This window comes from Microcaecilia unicolor, chromosome 3, assembly GCF_901765095.1.
Source record: "Microcaecilia unicolor chromosome 3, aMicUni1.1, whole genome shotgun sequence".
Lineage (NCBI taxonomy): Eukaryota > Metazoa > Chordata > Amphibia > Gymnophiona > Siphonopidae > Microcaecilia > Microcaecilia unicolor.
Window position 1 is genome coordinate 492,027,410 of NC_044033.1, and position 16,128 is coordinate 492,043,537.

General features: G+C 43.1%; 1 protein-coding gene across 1 annotated transcript in view; it reads right to left on the minus strand.

The window, feature by feature from the left end:
• The window catches only part of ME1 (malic enzyme 1), a gene marked incomplete at its 5' end in the record, with an annotated part of 362,344 nt that overhangs the window by 88,190 nt on the left and 258,026 nt on the right, over positions 1 to 16,128 (minus strand). Inside the window, 1 exon segment of the mRNA XM_030195171.1 lies at positions 5,030 to 5,139. Coding sequence (XP_030051031.1) covers positions 5,030 to 5,139 — 110 coding nt within the window.

A 16,128-nucleotide genomic window follows, 5' to 3' on the forward strand; every position in this document is an offset into this window, starting at 1 on the left:
TGTTTCCTGTTGTAGTCCATGCGGTAGTGGCCATTTTTGTAAGCCAGTTTTAGTTCCCTTTCCTTTGTTAGCCACGTTAGACAACTTAGTTCTTCCCTTGAATGTGGCTGAAAGAGGGCATTGTACAGCATTCTGCCAGCTCTGACCTACTGCTAATCTCAGTACCAGGGAGACTCGTTGCCAATGGGGTACAACCTCTGCAGTTAACTGTGAGTAAACGTGCTTATTCCAATAAAGGACGTTTTCGGAGAGATTAGTCTTCAGGTGTCAACTGGTGTGCCAATGTTATACAGCAGCAACAAGTCCTAGAGGCCCTGCGTGTATGCAGGTCCCTGGAGCACTTTTAGTGGTACCACAGTGCACTTCAGCCAGGTGGACCCAGGCCCATCCCCCCCATCTGTAACACTTGTGCTGGTAAATGGGAGGCCTCCAAAACCCACTGTACCCACATGTAGGTGCCCCCTTCACTCCTAAGAGCTATGGTAGTGTTGTACATTTGTGGGTAGTGGGTTTTGGGGGAGGGGGGTTGGGTGCTCAGCACCCGTGGTAAGGGAGCTATGCATGTGGGAGCGTTGTCTGAAGTCCACCTCACTGACCTCTAGGGTGCCCAGTTGGTGTCCTGGCATATCAGGGGGGCCAGTATACTAGCAATCCTGGCCCCTCCCACGACCAAATGGCTCGGATTAGGACGTTTTTGAGCTGGGCGTTTTTAGTTTCCATTATCGCTAAAAAAAAACAAACGCCCAGCTCAAAAACGTCCATTTTTTCGAAAATAAGGTTCGGACCGCCCCTTCACGGACCCGTTCTTGGAGATAAACGCCCATGGAGATAGGCGTTTGCGTTTGATTATGCCCCTCCACATAAACTAAAAGACATTTTTACATTAGGCTAATATCCTTAATTCTTTAGCAAGTTTTAAAGTATTGAAAAACTCAAAAATACTAAGATGGAATCAGCAGTCCAGCAGCGAGAGGGGTGCTATCCAGTCTCTTGCACTGAATGTCATATGTATGATTATCTCCCAGTTGGTGAGCGGTTATATGTGTGTGCCTGATGCAAACAGCTCCTAGCTCTCAGAGAACAGGTCTGTTCTCTTGAAGCTAGAGTACCAGACGGTGGAGCTGAGATCACTTACAGATAATAGATTAGTAATTCCACCACTGCAAGAGGCTAGATGGGAATCTACTAGAAACTCAGCTTTCTTTTTTCTAGCTCCCTCTCTTTGGAACTGTCTTCCTAAAATTATTAGATTGGAAGAGTCCTATGTTCAGTTTCGCAAACTTTTGAAAACATATTTGTTTCAGACAGAATGAATATGCAATAACAAATAATATGCTTGTTTATACAGTTTGTTATGAATGATTTGCCCATTGTTGTCATATTTCTTAGAATGGATGTTTTAGTTTGCTGTTCTTTTCTATCAAATTAATGGATTTCTTATATGTTTTTTTCAATATAATATGTTATTGTTAAGATGTAAACCGTTGTTTTGTCAATGCAATTAGAAATGGTATAGTAAATAAATAAACGATAAACGATTATCCCCAAACCTGACAAAGATAACACAAAGGTTGAAAATGTATAGACCAATTTCCCTAATTAACATTGATAATAAGATTTATGCTAAGCTACTGTCTTTTAGAGTTAAAAATAATTATCCCCACTTTAATTAATAGAGATCAGAATGGTTTACCCCTAACAGGCTTTCAAGTGATAACTCCAGGCTTTTCTGGAATATTTTATCCCAAGCTAATTCCTTTGATGAATCTTTGCTTACAATTTCCCTCGATGCTGAAAAGGCGTTTCACTGCATAGAATGGGACTACCTTTTCTATACATTAAGTTGGTTTGATTTCAGCACTAAATTTATTAGAAAGATTCAAATCTTATAGGATAATCCCCAAGCAGCTAACTCAGTTAATGGTTCAATTTCTAAACTTTTCCCACTTAAGAAAGGAACCAAACAAGATTGCAAATTATCCCCATTACTGTTTAATTTAGCCCTTGAACCACTAGCCCTAGCTCTTAGAGCCAACCCTAGTATAAATGGTACGGTATTCAATTAGGAGAGGAATCATATAAGCTCTCTATTTATGCAGATGATATTCTAGTATAAACTACTCTGGAGCCCCTCCCAGCGCTACCTCCATCAAGGCAATCGTGTATAAGGTGCAGCAGTGGGACCAGGTTCAAGCAGGATTAACACAGATGGTGTCTAAATCCGTAAAAAGATACAAGGAGAAGGGCAACACAGAAATATCAAGATGGCAGACAAAAGTGTGCCTTTATCCCCAACATCTAGCTCAGAGTGGATGCGGAGATAATGGCTGAGGTACACGTGGCAATGGAACACACAGTGAGCAAACAGCTTCAATTAATACTACATAAATTGGATGCCATGGAGCAACGTTTTACCTCAATTTCAGCAGAGCTTCAGGCCGTGCAACAGCGAGTGGAAGCGGTGAGAGTATCCAGGAAGTGGTAACTACTAGGCTGCAAATGCTGGAGCACTTACGGGAGCTTGAGGATAAAATTGAGGATATAGAAAATTGCTCCTGCCGAAACAATCTCAGACTGGTAGGATTACTGGAGACTATTCTGGATCAAATCTCAGATCTTTCCTTGAATCTTGGTTGACAACTTCCCTTGTATTAACAGCTACCATGGACCCACTCCACATAGACAGCCCACCGCATGGGACAGCAGAGAGCCCCCACTGAACACCTATGGGTGGTGCTATTTAGAGTGCTCAATTACTGCCACAAGATGGAGATCCTTCAATCACTACGAAATGGGAAGTCTTTGGAATATAATAATAAACATGTTCTTTGCTTTCAGGATTATTTTAACAAGATGTCCACGGCCCACAAAACACTTAAACCTATCTGTTCACTTTTAGTGCTGCTGCAAACCCGCTTCAGCCTCCTGCACCCAGCGCAGCACAAGATCACATATCAGGGAAAAATACAATATTTTGATAGTATGCCAGAGGCCTCCAAATACGTTGAAGGCATAGAGGCGTCCAAGAGGAGAGATAGCAATTGCCATAATTTGCACAGTCAGCTCTGCTGCCGATTCACTGTTTTACATGCTGTGGTCTACTCCTTTATTATTAACTCCTATTGCCTGTTTGTCAGTGCTGAATAGATGGCTTTCTCACTATTTCTTGGCCTAACATCATAGTCTCTTCTGACATGAGGCAAGTATTTGAGGAAAGAATTGGATGATGGTTCTCAAGCCTTCACCCACTCAACTTAAGGCCTGTGTGAGATTGCCTATAAGAAGGTTTATAATCCTGTTCGTATCTCAAGACATAGTGGAATTAATTCAATTCAAGTATACCGCTAATATGCCCTTTCCAGATTTCAGGGCAGTTTACATTCTAGGTGAGACGAAAGCAGATAGTGTTATTGTAAGGTATAAGAAACATTAGAGATCATTGGTGCAATGCATGAGACTAAAAACATTACAGGAAAGGACAAAGAAGAGTGACCAAAATGAAAAACGGGATGGAACTCTCACATGAGGAAAGGCTAAAGAGGTTAGGGCCCTTCAGCTTGGAAAAGAGACGGCTGAGGGAAGATATAATTGAGGTCTACAAAATCCTGAGTGGTGTAGAACGAGTAGAAGCAAATTGATTTTTTACTTTTTCATAAAGAACAAAAACTAGGGGACACTCAATAAAGTTTAAAGGAAATACTTTATAACAAATAGGAGGAAATATTTTTTAACTCAAAGAATAGTTAATCTATGGAACTCATTGCTGGAGGATGTGTTAACAGCAGTTTATCTGGGTTTAAAAAAAGGTCTGGACAAGTTCTTGGAGGATATGTCCATAGCCTGCTATTGAGACAGACATTGGGAAGGCACTGCTAACCCTGCGATTGGTAGCATGGAATGTTGCTACTATTTGGGTTTCTGCCAGGTACTTGTAACCTGGATTGGCCACTGTTAGAAACAGGATGCTGGTCTGGATGAACCATTGGTCTGACCCAGTATGACTATTCTTATATTCTTAAGTGGGAAATTGCGATATATAAGATACTGAATAGAATATTTTAGCACAGGTCCCATTTTATGCAATGAGACCTAGTTACTAATAACTGGGGTTAACCTAGTATTAAGTGTGTGTATCCATGCTATTTACAGCAATGTCAGTGAGTGGCTCCTGCCCATAACCCACCTAAGTCCATTCTAATCATTTAGCATGTGAATTAGTGTGTGCTACGTGTTATGTAAATATAGTAATTATTAAAGTGGTTGTGTATTAACAAGTTACCACACATTAATTCACATGCTATCTGCTTAACACACTTTGGTAAAAGGCCATCTTACATACTTATATGTATTAGATCCTAAATTTAGGTGCCTCAAAAATGGGGCAGGGTCAGGTAGAGGGAACTTAGTAAGGTGCCTAGCACTGGTTTTCTGTAAAAGGCACACAGCTTAGGTAAAACAATAGAAAGCCTGAAATCTGGAGTTTTACACCTAAAGTTAGGTGAAATTTCAGACGAAAATTTAGGGATCTTTTTACACAGTTTTGCACTTAATGTGCAGTAATTGCCAAACTTATTGCACAGTAAGTGCAAAGTCTTTGTAGTATCTGTTTAGTGGGAAATCATAAGGATGGTCCCGGAGCAGGGGATTGGCCTGGTTGGTTGGTCTATTGGCTATAATATGTAATTGTAAGAGGTTTGAGATTGGGATTTTAGGTAGTTTATCACTGAATTGTTTTAATGAATTTATATAGATATAGAAATTGAAACCTGCCTTGGTACTTATCTTTGGACAAGCTAAAAACCAAGTAAATAAATAGTTTGTAATGATGTGTGTTAATATTAATATGTGATAACATGGTAGCACACATCTGTAGCTGTAAGTCTTCTGAATGTAAGTCACCTGTGATTCAGGATTGGAAAGAAGTTTTTAAATCCAAAATCCAAATCAATAATGCTATGAGTTAGTTGCAGTTTTCCTTAAACCCCATATATAAAAACATTATTCAGGAAAATCAATCTTATTTTATTACCTTGGATGTCATCATTAAACGTGCAGTACCTATTTCGATACTTGTTCAGAAGGCGGAATGCATTTGCATTGGCAAAATCTTCAAACTGAATAAGACAATTTATGCCATACCTATAAGAACAAAATATTTTAAGGTTAAAAGAAGAAAACAGCTCAAATTACATGAAATTACATGCTCCATATCATCCTTATATTTGATTGTCTTTATTTAAGTAAATCGGCATCTGCTATTTTGTTGGGGGCCTTTTATCTGAAGAGCATTAGATTATTCTAACTCCACTGATGAACTGCTCACAGTTTTGAATAAGGTTCTGCAGTTAATACAAATGCAGCTACCCTCCTATTGACTGGACATTGCAAGTTTCAACATATTAACAATAAATCTTCAAGCTCTACACTGGTTACCCATTGCTACAAAAAAATGCAGGTAGTTATTTTCCCAGCACAGATCTCTTGTCATATTACTAATGAAAGTTATGCATAAGTTGGTATAAGAGCATCTCTCTTTGCTGCTATGTAGCTAGAGACAGATTTTATTTAATGATGTAAAAGGGTGCCAACACTGGTCTATGCTAGCTGCCTATGGTTTTGACCAAGGACCAATGTTTGCCTATACGCATGACCGAAATCTGGGGGAAATTTTGTCTTCTGCTAATTCACCCTCCCGGATTTCCAATACATCTGAAATGCATGGTCATAAAAGCTGTGGCAGGTGTGTATACTGTCAGCATGCTTGGCAAACTACAATGGTCACTAATCCCAGTACAGGTAAACCTTTTTTTCTAAAAAGCTCCACGGACTGTAATTCTTCTCAGGTTGTGTATGGTATAGTGTGCCCCTGTACCAAATGGTACATAGGGCACACCAATAGAAGAATTAAACAAAGGATTGGGGAGCACTTAAGTAACCTGAGGAATAGTAAATGCGAAGCACCGCTCATAGACCATTGGTTGCAGACTGAACACAATATCAAGGACTTAAGATTTGTTGTTCTTTTACAAATTTATTTGCCTCTGGGGGGAGATGCTCCCTGGATTATTCTTAGAAAAGAACAGGAATTTATTTACCGATGGCACACAGTGGCCCCTAGTGGCCTGAATAGGGAAATAGAGTGGCAAGCACTAATATAACTCGTTTTCCCGCGCTTGATAAACAGCTGACTTCCTATATAAACACTGCGCATGTGTGGGTGTTCTTTTGCAGGTTTCTGACCGGGTTGGACGGGGTTCCTCCCTGGCTTTGCTGTACAGTGAGTAACAGCTTACTAAACTTTGCTTGATTTATAAATAGTGTTATACTTGTGGAGCGTTTCAAACATATCTTTTTTGATTCATACACTATGCAGCGTTTGGTTTTATGTGGTTTTACGTTATCTTTGCAGATCAGTTCCCCTGAAGACGCCGCTATTCAGGCGAAACATGGCTCATGTTGGGAACTGGGAACGTTGAACATTTATCTTTGCACAGATTCAGATTTAAAAGTATTACAGTGACTGTGGATTTATACCATCTCTTGCATTGGAACAGTAATCAATAACATCGCGAAGACCAGTAGATCCGTCCACACCCTACCTAAGCTAAGTAGCCGATATATATTTGCTACCATTATATTGTTTTGCTGCTGAATGCTATAATTAGGTTGGAGGAAGGGTGTGCAATGATGTTAGCAAGGTGTTTATATACATCTCAAATCTTTGGGTCATTGTAATACACCAAAAAAACTGAGCACACATTAATATTATATAAGAAGACATTTTTCATTTTCATCATTATTTTTATTATATTTTCTTTCAATGTTAATGTTAAAATAATTTGTGGTTTCTGTAACAGTTCATCAATTGTGGAGTGGAGGAGTGGCCTAGAGGTTAGGGTGGTGGACTTTGGTCCTGAGGAACTGAGTTCAATTCCCTGCACAGGCAGCTCCTTGTGACTCTGGGCAAGTCACTTAACCCTCCATTGCCCCATGTAAGCCGCATTGAGCCTGCCATGAGTGGAAAAGCACAGGGTACAAATGTAACAAAAAAAATTGTGATATTAGAAACCAACCTTTATAGGATACCCAGAAATTTGGTTATTACATTTTAACTGCCAGACCCTCAACCATTCTTCTAACGTTCAGAGATCCCTTCTCATCGTTTCTACTCCCTCCAGGGTATCCACTCTATTGGCTATTTTCATGTCATCTGCAAAAAGGCACACCTTTCCTTTCAAACCTTCAGCAATATCTCCCACAAATATATTAAACAGAATAGGCCCCCAGCACCGACCCCCGAGGAACTCCACTGCTCACCTTCCTTTCCTCCGAGCGGATTCCATTTACCACCACCCTCTGCCAACTGTCAGTCAACCAGTTTCTTATCCAGTTTACCACTTTCGGTCCTAAGTTCAACCCTTTCAGCTTATTCATGAGTCTTCTGTGGCTTTGCTGAAGTCCAAGTACATTACATCTAGCGCACATCTCTCATCCAGTTCTTTGGTCACCCAGTCAAAAAAGTCAATAAGATTCATTTGGCAGGATTTTCCTTTGGTAAAGCCATGTTGCCTTTGGTCCTGTAACCCGTCGGCTTCTAGAAAGTTAACTATCCTTTCTTTCAGCAGCGACTCCAATATTTTTCCTACCACCGACGTGAGACTTACCGGTCTGTAGTTTCCCACTTCTTCCTTGTCTCCACTTTTGTGAAGAGGGACCACATCCGCTCGTCTACAATCTCATGGAACCTCTCCCATCTCTAAAGATCTATTAAATAAATCTTTAAGAGGTCCTGCCAGGACCTCTCTGAGCTCCTTCATTATCCTGGGATGTATCCCATCTGGCCCCATAGCTTTGTTCACCTTCAGATTCTTCAGCTGTTTATAAACTCTTTCTTCTGTAAACGGCGCAGTATCCACTCCATTCCCAGACGTTCCCTCGGCAGCCAACCGCGGTCCTTCTCCAGGATTTTCCTCCGTGAACACGAAAGAGAAATAATTGTTTAGCACATTCGCTTTATCTTCATCACTCTCCACATAGCCATTCTCATTATCTTTCAGTCTTGCAATTCCATTCCTATCTCTTCTCCTTTCTCCAATATATCTGAAAAAAGTCTTCTTTATAAGGTCTATATATCTTTCTGTTCCAAATTAAATGATGGAACATGTGGTGCAGCTTTGGCACTGCTCAAGTCTGAACTTGTATCAGGAGAGCATGAAGAGGCAAATAAAAGGCAGTGGCGTAGCAAGGGAGGGGTGGTGGGGGTGGTCCGCCCCGGGTGTCAACGGGGGGGGGGGGGGGGGGGTGCTCAGCTGGCGAGTCCCTACCAGCTCCGTCCACCCCCCCCCCCGACACAGTCCCCACCTGCCTACCAGCTGTGACATGATGAGTCCCTTTTGCTGAGTCCGCTCTGATCAGCCAGTCGTCTAGGTACGGGTGAACCTGGATACCCTCTCACCTAAGAAAGGCAGCTACTACCACCATTACCTTTGAAAAGGTTCTGGGAGCTGTGGCAAGGCCAAAAGGCAAGGCCCGAAACTGGAAATGTCTTCCCAACACCGCAAATCGGAGGAACGGTTGGTGTGGGGGCCAAATAGGTATGTGCAAGTAAGCTTCTTTTAGGTCCAGAGATGTGAGGAACTCTCCTGGCTGTACCGCCGCAATGATGGAGCACAGGGTTTCCATGTGAAAATGCCGCACTCTCAGAGACTTGTTGACTTCCTTCGAGAATGGGCCCAAAAAAGACCCGCCTTTTCGCGGCACCACAAATTAAATGGAGTAACGACCACAGCCGTGTTCGGCGGGAGGCACAGGCATCACCGCCCCAAGGTGCAACAAGACTTGTAGGGTCTCCTCTACCGCCGCCCGTTTGACGGCAGTACCGCATTGGGAATCCAAAAACACGTCTCTCACCGGGGCATTGAATTCCAATCGGTAACCTTCTCTGATCAGGTCCAGGACCCACTGATCCGAGGTAATCCTGGTCCACTCCTCTAGAAAGAGGGAAAGATGTCCTCCTACAGCTGTAAAGGAGGAGTGGACCAGCGCACCATCATTGAGAGGGTCGCCCGTGAACTGCAGGCCTAGCACTGGCCGCTGCGGATTGCTTGTCCGAGCGAAAGGAGTTCCTCTTCTGAAAATGGGCACGTTGAGTAAACCCAGCAGAGCGCCCCGGGCGATACCTTCTAGCTTCACGGAAGCGAGGGCTAGAGGAGGAGGGAACCACATGACCCTTGGAAGAAGGCCGCAGCCTATCCTCAGGTAACCGCTGGGGTTTAGCATTCCCCAGGTCTTTAACAATCCTCTCCAAATAACAGAAGTCCCCGAAAGGGCAACGTCACCAGCCTTTGCTTAGAGGCCATGTCAGCCGCCAATGCCGTAGCCATAGAAGGCGGCGGGCGGACACCGCCACAGACATCTGTTTAGCCGAAGCTCTGACCAGTTCATAGAGGGCGTCAGCTAAAAATGACAAGGCCAACTCCATGCACGGTGCAACCTCAGCGAGGGACTCTGCACCATCCACGGGCTGTTCTCCACTGCCTGTTGTAGCCAAGAAAGGCAGGCTCGAGCAGCATAAGAACTGCAAACAGACGCCTTAAGGCTAGGCCCGAAATCTCAAAGGACCGTTTTAGCGCTGATTCCAGGCGCCGGTCCTGAATGTCCTTCAGGGCGACCCCTCCCTTTACTGGGAGGGTGGTCTTTTTTGTCACAGCCGTGACTAAGGCATCCACTTTAGGCATCCCAAAATGGGCCAAGTGCTCCTCACTCAGAGGTTAAAGATGCCCCATCACCCTGGCCACTTTCAAGGGCCCCTCTGGGTCAGCCCTTTGAGCAGAAATAAGCTCTTGGATGGAGTCATGCAAAGGAAAGGCTTGAGCAGGCTTCTTAGTACTCACCATCCTCGGATTACCAGAGGAGGCCTTGCCTTGAACAGGATCATCAATAGACAGGGCCTGTAAGGCATCAGAGATAAACGCTGGCAGCTCATCGCGGTGGAAAATCCGAACCGCAGTGGGATCATCCAGATCCAGTGGCAAAACAGCACCTTCCTCTGGCTCCTCAGACTATGAAGGCCTGCCAGATCCCTCAGTCCCCTCAGCCCGACCACGGGGGGGGAGGTGCACCACTCTCTGACGGGGAATTTACCCGTCTATGTTTCTATGTTTAGCGTGCATCCAACACTCAGGGGCATCCACTTCTGTCATCTGCTCCGGGCTATCATCAGTCGGAGGAAGACCAGGTAGCAACGCATTGTCAGACACCTGCGGCAGAGCACTTTTCAGCATGAAGGCTTTATGTAAAATAAGCACAAACTCAGGGGAGAAAAACTCAGCCTGACCTCCCGTCTCCGAATTAGGAGCTACGGGGAACGGAGCTCCTCTGGTAGCCTCGGCCCGAGGCGCCCCTCTGCTCACAGACTCCTCCGCAACTGCGGGGGTCGAGCCATGTGGCGCTTCCAAGATGGTGCCTGCTGCCAGCTCCATTGAGCGGGAAGACTCATCGCTCGCCATGCTCGTACTGGCTCTACCATCTATACAGCACGTTTTACAGAGCCCCGCTGCTGATCTGCGCTTGCCACAACAGGAACAGCGCTTAACTCCCTCAGCAGCCATCGCCGAAAAACGGCGGAATAAAATACAAAATGGCAGCTTTGCGCCAAAATCACCCCGATCGGAATGCCGTCCGCGGGCCCTCCCCGGAGGAGCTGAGTACCGTTCTTACCTCAAAGGACCGAGTCCACCGAGCTCCGGTCTCGCTGCACGTCAATAAAAGCCTTAGAATAGCAGTGCATAAAAAGCGCGTTTTTTTTTAAAGCTGTGAGGAAAGTTGGATGCAAACAGCTACAGAGGTACTCCGGAGGCAGTAGAGGGTGGGAAAGGCAGGGACAGGGCGAACCTATATGCCTACATCCACAAGGGGGAAGTGGGAAAGGCAGGGAAAGGGCGAACTTATGTGCCTGCATCCCAGTGGCATTCCTAGGGGCGCTGACACCCGGGGCGGATCGCCGATGCGCCCCGCCCCCCCGCATCCACAATGAGTAAGGCAGGGAAAGGGCGAACCTATGTGCCTTTAAAGTGGGCACCACCAGCCACAACACCCCAGCTCAACTGGCCAAGCACAGGAGCCTCCCCAGGCAGAAATTTTCAAGGAGCTGAACAAGCTGCGTCCTACCCTGCTGGGAGATAGAGAAATACTGAGAGGCAGATGGAGCTAGCCATCCTAGAGGCACTATGGTTTTCAGTGTTCTCTATCTCTCCCTGCTGGTAGGTGGACACAACCCATTCGTAATGGATTCATCTGCTGCTGATGACAAGGAAATGATGAATATCTATTTTACTTTGTGGAATACTTCCCAAACTTCAGCTTTCATAATAGTTGCTATTTGGATTTTTGGCTCTATCCATCTTCCAGATGGAAGAGTAAATTTTGGGTGAATCAGTTCCAGGTTGTATAAAAAAGACAGATAATAAATACATTCAAATTTCACATTTGGGTAATTTCCAAATTCTCTCCTAAAATCCCTATAGTCTCAGTTAATACAGCCAGACAAAGATACTGCTGAGCTCAGCACAGGAAATCTTACTGCCATACTTTTCCGAGCAGGTCTTGCACACATTTAAAGCAATGAAGGTGGACATTTCTCAGAGTTGTTGAAAGAAGTAGTGTATCCAAAGAGAAGGTTTGGGATTTGAGACTGGAGTTTTCTAGTTTGTTTGCTTATTTTCTGATCTAGAGAGTAGTTATAAATCATATTTGACTAGAGATGCTTTGATTAAGGTTAGGTTGCTTTAGTGACTCTCATCTAGATTAAAGTAATGGGTTACTTGTTGGATTACTAGGGAGATTGATAGAGGAGATTTCAGATGTTACAGAATGCTGCAGCAAGGATGGTGTTGGGAAAGCTTAACAAAGGAAAGGGTTAGCCCTATATTGCCATCTCTATACTGGTTGCCTATTATGGACTAAGTAAAATTTAATGGGTCAATATTTGGCAGCATTTTTCTAGACAACAGCCATCTTAGCCTGGCTTGACTGCAACTATTTAGGAGCATTATCTGGATAGTAGTACTAAAGGGTTACACATTTGATATACTGTCTTTCTGTGGTACAACCAAAGCAGATTAACATTTATTATATTCTCTGTCCCTGGTGGGCTCACAATCTAAGTTTTGTACCTGGCACAATGGAGGGATAAGTGACTAGCACAGGGTCACAAGAGCTGCACTTGGAATCAAGACCGGTTCATCAGGTTTTCACCCCAATGCCCTAACCATTAGGCTACTACTCTGCTCCAAATACCCTTATAGACTGCTTCAGCAATATTCAGACAATACTGGGGTGGTCCATGGGTTGAGTTGATTTATCTGATTAGTGCCAATATTTAGTCTATTAACTAGTTAATCAGCTAGATAAAGTTGTGACAGCAAAAACATTATCCTAACTTTACCATAGCAGGCTGAATATCGCTGCTATCCAGATAGAGCCAGAGGTCAGAACTGAATCCAGATATTCAGCACCGGCCACTATCCAGATACTGACACTGAATATCCAGATTTTATGTAGTCGTGGTGGCCAGTGACCGCCCTGGCTGACTATTGAACTGTAAGATTGTAGTGTAGGTGTTTCAGGATTTGCACAGACGTAAACCTGAGTATTTGGATAAGAAGTTGTGATGGTGTGTGCCTGGAAAGCATATATATTGAAGTCAGAGAAGGCTGTTGGAAGACTTGCAGTCCATCTGCATATCTTCACAGCCTTCTCCGGGGTGACTCCCAGGACCACCTTACCAGTTAGTAAATTTTGGGCTTGGGATAATTCCTTGTTGAGAACTGTCCCCATTAAGTGGGAATTGTCCCAAGGGGAATTGGTGGGTGGGAACTGTCCGGGTGGGAACTCGCCTGATACTAAGTTTCTAGTGAGACCTCATTTCTGGAAACTGCACTTTCAAAAAGATATAAACAGTATGGAGGTGGTCCAGAGGATGGCTACTAAGATGGTCAGTGGTCTTTGTCATAAATGCCAGAATTCAGTAGATGGGCCAAGATGGCGTCTAGCATGGACGTGCGTGTAGTAGCTCCGGTCCCGCTATAGTCGTCTGTTACACGGAAGATCTCTCTGACCCATAATGGGGAAGAGAAAAGGGAAGCCCAGTGTGCCTACCTCCACAGGCTGGGTTAACCCTTCCTCTATGCGGCAAATGACTTTGGAGGAATCAGGACTTCGACTGCCGGGACTGCGAGCTAACGCTTCGACTGATCCACCAGTGACATCGGATCTAAGCGCTGAGGGAGTGACGCTGAGTTCCCCCTCGATGACAATGCCTCCGAGACCCGGGAGAGAGATGATGACTAAGATGGAACAGCAACACGGAAGTGGGGCCTCAGCGGCTGTGTGTGGAGACCCCGTTGCCACGTCCTTGCAAGTGAGAACAATGAACCAGGCAAGATTGGCGATACAAACTCCCCTGCCTGAGGCAAAGCTGAGCGAATCCTCTGTGAAGAAAGGAGAGATTGTAAAACCTCAAGTTGTCACAATGGAACTGATATGGGAAGCTATCCAAGGATAAACACAACCCTACAACAAATTGCTGGCTCGATACGTGGTGAAGTGACGGAATTATCCCAAGCCCAAAATTTACTAACTGGTAAGGTGGAAGAGCAGAATACTAAGATGGAAACCCTAGAAAATGAGGTAAAATCTGTTAAATCTTCTGTAGTTGTAATTATAAAAGAAAATAACTTCCAGAAACGGAAAATTGACTATTTGGAGAATCAGATAAGGAGAAATAATTTACGTTTCCTGAACTTTCCTAAATCTCCTCTTATTCCTGCTAAAGATATGCTAAAAAAATATTTTGTGGAAGTACTGGGTCTTTCTCCAGACAGATTACCTCAAACTCCTCACTCTGATTTAAATTTAACTCAATTCCTTGAAAGTTCTCTGGAAGTTATCTCAGAAAGGACAACATTATTAGTTACTTTTGCTCTAGAACCGGACCGTAACAACATATTTAGACTTTACTTCCACATCCATACTCCTTTCCTGGGATCAAAAATTTAAATTTTTCCTGATCTCTCAAGAGACACACAAAAGAGAAGGAAAGAGTTTATGCTTATAAAAGCAAAAGTTCTCCAACTAGGTGGGACTTTTCTACTTAAATTTCCATGTAAATGTTATATTTCCTTGCAATCCACTAATTACATTTTCTTTGATCCAGGGAAGTTGTTAGAATTTATTTCTAGTAAAGAGTAGGGTTTTTGAATATTTCTTGGATTAAGCGCTATAAGTCGGCGGCGCTAGCTGTAATTGCTTCCATGCTTAGATATATTATTTCTTATAATTCTTCTGAATTCTGTATTAGTTTCTTTTCCTAGTTCTTGGATCACTAATTGTGGACTAAATTGCATTTATATAATTGCCTAATTTTGATATAATTCATTGATTTGTATTTTCCATATTTCAAGATTTATGTTTATTGCATAAATGTAAAGGTGAAAATTCATAAATAAAAAAAAAAGAATTCAGTAGATGGCACTGAAATTTGGGCATTGTAAAACAAATTGGCGTGGAGTCCATTCCCTTGCTCAAATTTGTGTGCCAGTATTTATACCTGAAACCTAGTATAAAATGCCTGTGCTTGGCATTTGGGCGCGGGAATGATGGTATTCTATAACTCTGTGTGCAAATTTTTGGAACACTCGTACCATGCCCCCTTTTCATTTGCATGCTGGAGTTATAAAATAGCATGTAGGAAGATGCATGCAAAATCTAAACAATGCCAATTAACTGCAATAATTTATTGTGAAATCAATTTAATGCTAGTTAATGGCTTGTTAGCTAATTAATTTGTGCATGCATCTTTGATTCTCATGCAAATTTTGGCACCATATAGAGTCCGGAGAAAAGCAAATTACATATTACTAACAATAGGTCTGCAAGTTCATTTTTCAATTCTATCAGTACTCTATTGCAACTCTTTAATTTGTCAAATTGCTCCATTACATCTTCCAGGTTTACAGAGATTTGTTTCAATTTCTGACTCACTAGCACTGACTACCATTTCTGGCACTGGTATCTCTCCCACATTTTCATCAGTGAAGAGTGAAGTAAAGAATTCATTTAATCTTTCCGCTATGGCCTTGACTTCCCTGAGTGCCCTTTTTATTCCTCCGTCATCTAACGGTCCAACTGATCCTTTTATCAGCGTCTTGCTTCTAATATACCTAAAAAGGTTTTTACTATATGTTTTTTTTCCTCCAGTGCAACCTTCTTTTCAAAGTCTCTTGGCCTTCCTTATCAGCATTTTGCATTTCACTTGCCATTCTTTATGCCGTTTCCTATTATTTTCAGTTGGACCCTTCTTCCATTTTCTAAAGGATTTTCTTTTAGCTCAACAGCTTCCTTCACCTCACTTTTTAACCATGTAACGTTTGGGTCGAAACAGCTTCATTTGTTCCTAGTGGAATACGGGGTATTTTATTTAAAAAAAAAAAAAACTGCTTGGGTGTTCTGCACCTTGACAATGTGCCTTCAAGAATACAGAAAGATGCTGTTCTGCTGCTATCATCAGGAGACTTCTCAGACTCTGAGAACATTCTTGATGCCTCCTTGCTTGTTGATGTATGCTACAGCAGCTGTGCTGATCAATAAAAGTCATATGTTCTACTTGCTCACTATATGTAGGAACGACTAAAGTTCTAGCTGAACTGCTTTGAGCTCCAGCCTATTCATAGACCCGAATGACCCAGTTGGAGATCACGTTCCTTGACATTCTTAATCTCGACAATGGGCTCCTCAACCAAGTAAGCTTGCAGCAGATATGATCACCATCCAGTTGGGCGAGTATTGGCTTCTTCCTTGTAGTACATTGTGAGTTTGAAGGCACCACTTTATAATGCTTTTCACTTAAGATGTCCAAGATAGACACCACTCACTTTGCATGGATGCTGATAGTTGCTGGAAAGAGAAATTTGTCAATGTCTCATGGGAGCTCTTGTCCTAAAGACCAAAGTCAAGTTTGCCACTATAGAATCTAGAACTTAAATCTAGCCATACAAATGAGGGGCTATCCAATTCAGAAGCAGCCCGGTTTGGACATAAGGCCTTAAACACCTCAGCTTCAGAGGAATA